Genomic DNA, 6177 nt, shown 5'->3' with positions numbered 1-6177 from the left:
CTCCCCTCCTTCCGCCGCGCCCTCAAGACCTGGCTGTTTCAGCAGGCAGGACTGGCCTAGGGGTAATTTTAAATTGGTTTTAATTGAATTTTAGTAGTGCGGCCGATTCGAATATTTATTTTTAATTTATCTTAGATTTGTATTTTGTATAATTGTTTTAACTGGCTGTAAGCCGCCCTGAGTCCTCCGGGAGAAGGGCAGGGTATAAATGAAATAAATCTTAAATCTTAAATCTTAAATCTTGAGTGATCATCCACCAAGTGATGATTTCAAATGTCTTTTTGACAGCATTCCGTCCCCCACTTACCTGAAGAGAAGCTAGTTCTACAAGGAGTTCTACTGCTTTGGCATAGTTCCTTTTCAGCTTGGCCAGCTGTTCACCACCTCTGGCTAAACCAGTCAACTCATAACCTAAATAATACATTTAGATGATCAGGTATTTATTGAAGTTTCAATAAACGTTTAAGCCAAAAGAAGACATTAGAGAGATTAATTATATGGGGGGGGAGTGCCAACTGACCCATCTTCCTTGCTAGCAATAATATAAGAATAAATTTAGTAAACCATTTAGAATTTGGTAAGCAAGTGGCATAAAAGCTATGGTAATAAAAGTAAATAAGTGAAATATAATCCAATAAAGTTTGATAATGACTTTTCTGGGAAATTACCAACACTCAGGATTATATCTAAAAGGTATCAGATGCTTCAAGAGATGATCAGAAAGTTTCAAATATCTCTTATTTCCTTTCAGTTGTTTACCTTCCTCCAGCACCTAAAATCTCCTTGGTTATGTAAAATCTAAATAAATTTTTTTCCTCACAAGGAAATTTGTAAAACTCAGATAATTGTTATTTAGTAAGTTATGTCGTACAAACTTACTATCTCCTCCTTCTTGGTAATGTTCAAAAACTGGCAGTGTCACACCTGTAAAAAAACATACAACAGGTTGTGAAAATTACACATTTCCCAACATCCATTCCAGTCATCCATTTCTCTCTCATGAGTCCAAACTAAATTCTAAAGGATATACAATTGCTTGGCCCAGTGATGGCCTGCGGTGAGCATTTCACCAGTGTTTTTCAACCTCAGCAAGTTTAACATAACTCCCAGAATTCCAAGCAGCACTGTTAATTGTGCTTAAAATAATTGGGCATCTTGATCTAGGACACTGTTTCTTAATCTCAGCACTTTGAAAATGTGTGGATTTCAACTCCAGTCCCGACTGGAGAATTCTGGGACTTGAAGTCCACAAATTTTTAAGCCACTAAGGTTGAGAAACGGTCTTCTATATGACTCACCTGCTACGTTGTCTTTTTTAGCTCTGATCTTGACTTGAGCTTTGTTCACATTCTGAATCACAGTAGTACTGCAGAAAAAAAAGAAATTTTAATTTGCATAGCTATACAACCATTTCCCTAAAGGTGCATGAAAATTATTTGCTAAAAGGTTTTCACCGTATTATATCAGGTTTAATTAACAAAACCACCAACATGTAGAACTTTAAAAATGGAGAACTTAATGCTAGCATATCTGACACAAATTCATGTCTTATTACTTGGTGATTATTCTCATTGATGAGACTAATTCACATAAAATCTAGAAAAGATCAACAATTGCAAGTGTAGCTTTTTCAGCTATTAAAAACCAAATTGATGGTGACAACTACAGAAATGTTTAAGGATTTGGTGGCATTTTTCATAACAAACCCAAAGGTGCTTTTTTCACCAAGCCACTAGACTTTCTTGTTTTTCTTTGAAGACGTTTCACTCCTCATCCAAGGAGCTTCTTCAGCTCTGACTGGATGGTGGGGAATGGCAGGATTTATACTCCTTGCAGACAGCTGGTCATTTGCATTCTTTTAGCGAGTTGTTGAAGCCCTTCCAATCTACTATACAGTCCTTTCAACAGTTCCAACAAGGCTCCAGACCCATTTGCACTACCTGGTGACATAGATAAGCCTCCAGGGGCTTCAATGACTCGCTAAAAGAATGCAAATGACCAGCTGTCTGCAAGGAATATAAATCCTGCCATTCCCCCACCATCCAGTCAGAGCTGAAGAAGCTTCTTGGATGAGAAGCGAAATGTCTTCAAAGAAAAACAAGAAAGTCCAGTTGCCTCATGAAAAAAAGCACCTTTTGGACAATCATGACCTGGATGACTGAGAATCTCCACAGACATTTTTCATAACAAAAATGACAGAATGATCTAACTTGTAAAATTAACACACTTCTATTTCTAAAGTAGTTTTCTATGATTTTCTTTTCATTGTAATATAGGTGAACTTAATTTTCAAGATGGCGACCACAGCAAACCATAATTATTGTCAGTTCATCATGTGTGCACAATGTATAAGTTTTAAAGCATGGATGTACAACATAAAGAAATAAGGTCCCAGAGCCATGGAAGTTCTGCTAATTTTTCTACCGCTGAACAGGAAACAGAACACTTATTTCCAATCATCATTAATAGCCAGGAATCAAATAACTGATCCTTGCCATCAATTATTTTCTGCTATTAACAGGCAATCTGCAGTAGTACAGTGGAAGCAGGGAATAAGGTGAGAAAACATGGTATACATAGGCTTAAGCAGCATTTGTGTATGAACATTTGAATACATAACCATGCTGCATGTAGGAAATCTTGCATCTTGATCAGGCAAGCTCTGCAGTCCCAGGAGTAAAATGTTGACCACCTTGTTGTTGGAATATAGCCACAAAAAGTTCAATATCCTATTCTGCTAGTCAATACTGTCCACAAATTTAAATCCCTCACTGTTTTTCTTTTTCCCTGCTTATTTTTAAATGTTATTCTGAAATAAATCGTCTTACAAGTGTGCTTATTTCTTTCTGCTACAGAATGTTCATCTCCCTCATAATTGCATTTATAAATGCCAAACTGTTCACTGACTCATTTTTCAAGACATGGCTGGCATTTCACATGGACTTCCTTCACCCAAGCTTATGAGCTTCACCTAAAATCTCCAGCTGTGAACTTTGCTTCAGCAAGGGAAAAAGCAGCTTCTCTCATCACTTCACCCATCAACATCTTAGTCTGCAAATACAACAGAAAAGGAGAGCTTGTGAACCCAGCATAAAAAGTATAGACAACGATAAAAATAAGAACAAAAATTGTTTATTCTATGACCATATTTGAAGGGTGTTTTAATAATATTAAGTTTAAGAATAAAGCAAAACAAAACTCCTTACCTCAATAATTTTCTTCAAAATCTGCCGGAATCGTAAAGTCAATGCATCCGATTTTTTTTTCAAGAGGTTGCGTCCAGTCTGGGCTCCTTTTAAACGTGCTTTCATAATAGTTTGAGCCCTATAAAAATCAGAAAAAGTGAGACTTTTTATTGTCACTTGAGATCGATGTTTCTGAAAATAAACCACAATCTTCTCTAGCACATAGAAATTGAGGCTGTATTTAGAACTACAGGTTTGAGGGCAGTATCCTTTGCTTGAAACAAATGTGCTATTAAGTATTCTGGGTAAGCAAGTATGGATTTGCAGTCTTAATCTACAATCCCCAAAAGATTTACAAGGGAATTAATTCCAAATTAGCAATGATGGAAAATTATTTTCTAAGGAGACTTAAAAAAATTTAGAAGTGCTGACAGGAGAATTTTCAGAATAGAACCTTTCCATCATGTGAATAAATTTCTCAGTACAGATGTGTTTGGCATTATTTCTTTACCATCATTCAAAGTAAGACAAATATGAGATAAATCATTTATGATTCAAGAAACTAAGAATGGCAATATAATACAGAGTGGAATTTGTTCTTGGAAATTAGTATATAATAAGTCACATGCAGTGTCTCTGCCTCCACACTTCCCCAATCGCCCAGAGGTCCAGACATTACTGGTTTTCCACATGCTTCAAATTCAATGAATTCAAACTGTCACTAGTTTACCAATTGTCGGCACTTAAATCTACTGATTTGTTTGAATGAAGGAAAAATAATTAGTACCCTAACAATAAACTAGCATTAGGTAAGCATAAGTACTGTCCAAGAAGATTTAATGTAGTTCTTTTAAGAATGTTAACATATATCACAGGCAGGGCATAAATTGAAAGCAAGTTCAAGAACAGAAGTATAACTTTTTAAAGGAAGGCAAAATAAAGATATCATATTCTTGTCCAAGCTAGTTTTTGCCACTGCCTACTTAGCAGACTAATTCACTTACTAGCTAGAACAAGATTTTGTGTGTGCATTTCAACATCATTCTGTTTGCTGTCAACAATATCATCCACTAGTCTGTTCTATAAATGTACTGTGTGGCTGATCTATGTAAGATGTATGCCAATAGGAATATTTACTTATAGACATGACTCAGAACGGATCATATATATTCACTGTCTTCTTCACAAGAAATAAAAAGCAAAATATGTTTTTATAATTCATATCTCTCTCAATTATGGAGTTGGGCAGGGGAGAAGGAAATAATAGTAACATTTTCTACTGGACATTATTTTTTTAAAGGAGAAAACTAACATATATGCAATACTTCTTTCTCTAAATAATGATAAAATTATTACTTAAAAGTTTACTAAACAATACTTAACACAGCTTATATTACTTAAAAATCTTGAAAGATCAAAGTTACATTAAGAAATAGATATGATCCTACTACAGGCACACTAACAAGATTATAACCAATAAAAATATTTAAATATCACCTAAATATCTGACTCTGGGTCATCTAATTTGGTGGAATACTGAGTATATAAACACCCTTGAAAAGCAGTTAAGAACGGAAGCAACTCTGATCAGGGTTAGCAATTCCAATATGATTATTAAAGGACATTTATTGTTTAGGAAAGTTTGATGTTGGTATCCAACCACTGTATTTAAAGTTAATCATAACTGAACCCATTAAAATCAATAAGATTATACATACCAACATATACAAAAGATCATATTGCAAGGCCTCAGTGTTCACCTACTGTAATTTGGGCACATACATCAATACGTTTAGTGGAATTGATTTCTAAAACACAATAGAATTGGACTACATGGAACCAAATCTTTTTTGTATGCATTAGAAACAGAAGAAATGCAATCTGTAAACATAATTTGTGAACTTTATTTTTAAATATACTGGGTTAACCATCGCCTTGAAATGATGATGAAAAGGCAGACACAACTATGTAGCATTAGGGATTTTTTAACTTTAGAGTTACTATCATCTTGCCTATTATAATGAACAGATTTTAGAGTACTACTATTGAAATTTTCTCTCCCATCCTAACCTTTTTCTGGCAAGGCCATTCTTTATTCCTATATGCCACACATTAGAAAAGAAGTAATGCCGAATTCAGTCCCTTCAACAATGCCCTTGCCACGCATGAAACGTTCACATTCAATGACAATCCTGTTCCATACAAAGTCAACTGCACGACTATATGACAAAGCATTTATTCTTATGACAGCACAGTGCATGTATTTCACTTCTTCATTTTCTTTAGCCTGTTTATTCTGCTTGCTCGGAACTGAGAAAAAAAATATTCCTCCAAGGACTCTCCAAAGATCACTTATTTACCCTCTTCTGCAGAGGCTGAAAGATCTCCCCACAGCTACCCAATAGCTAGGCTGGAGTTCTGATGCAGGAAACAATGTATATTCCACGTCTTCTTCTTCACCCCAAACCCACTTTATTTAATTCAGCCTTAAATAGTCCAAACGGACTGCCAGCCGGTTGGTTTTTGTAACCAAAGCACAGCGAACCCAGCCACCTCCTCCTGCAAATCCCCTTCCCCAACTGGCAGGCAGAAAACAGAGCCAGCCCCACCAGGAGAAAGTGGGTTCAAGGAGGAATTCATGAACCCGGGCTTGGCTGAGCTCAGGAATTAAAAATAAAAGTCCGCTGCACTGCGACCCCCCCCCCATCAATCCTCCTCCAGGGCGGGTGAGTGGGCAGAAGAGGAGGGCAACTCACATCCGCGAAGGGAAGACTTCGATCCTGTCCTTGCCCGACATCCTGCCAAGATCGATCGACCGACCGAGCCCACCGAACCGACTTCCTCCCTTGGAAACGCCAGCCCGATCACGTGACTCCCTCTGGTTACCAAGGGCACCAAGCCCTCCAGTTCGGTTCCCCGCGGTTAGGCCCCGCCCCTTTCCTCGCGTCCCTGGCGCTCGCCGCGACGCAGCGCCGTTCGCGCGACGGTGCCC

The 6177-nt window shown here is 37.3% G+C and overlaps 1 protein-coding gene across 1 annotated transcript in view; it reads right to left on the bottom strand.

The window, feature by feature from the left end:
• Positions 1-6091, bottom strand: part of ATP6V1D (ATPase H+ transporting V1 subunit D) — a 14662-nt gene extending 8571 nt beyond the window's left edge. The window contains exons 1-6 of the mRNA XM_015814105.1: positions 5942-6091; positions 3207-3324; positions 2972-3051; positions 1299-1366; positions 880-924; positions 308-411 (exon numbers count right to left, since the gene is read on the bottom strand). Coding sequence (XP_015669591.1) covers positions 308-411; positions 880-924; positions 1299-1366; positions 2972-3051; positions 3207-3324; positions 5942-5982 — 456 coding nt within the window. The 5' untranslated portion in view covers positions 5983-6091. The remainder of the gene's footprint in view (positions 1-307; positions 412-879; positions 925-1298; positions 1367-2971; positions 3052-3206; positions 3325-5941) is intronic.
• Between the last annotated feature and the right edge of the window lie 86 nt (positions 6092-6177).

Source organism: Protobothrops mucrosquamatus, unplaced genomic scaffold, assembly GCF_001527695.2.
Source record: "Protobothrops mucrosquamatus isolate PMUCROS unplaced genomic scaffold, P.Mucros_1.0 scaffold218, whole genome shotgun sequence".
Classification (NCBI taxonomy): domain Eukaryota; kingdom Metazoa; phylum Chordata; class Lepidosauria; order Squamata; family Viperidae; genus Protobothrops; species Protobothrops mucrosquamatus.
Note: the sequence above shows the minus strand (reverse complement) of the source record. Positions and strands in the feature narration are given on the sequence as shown.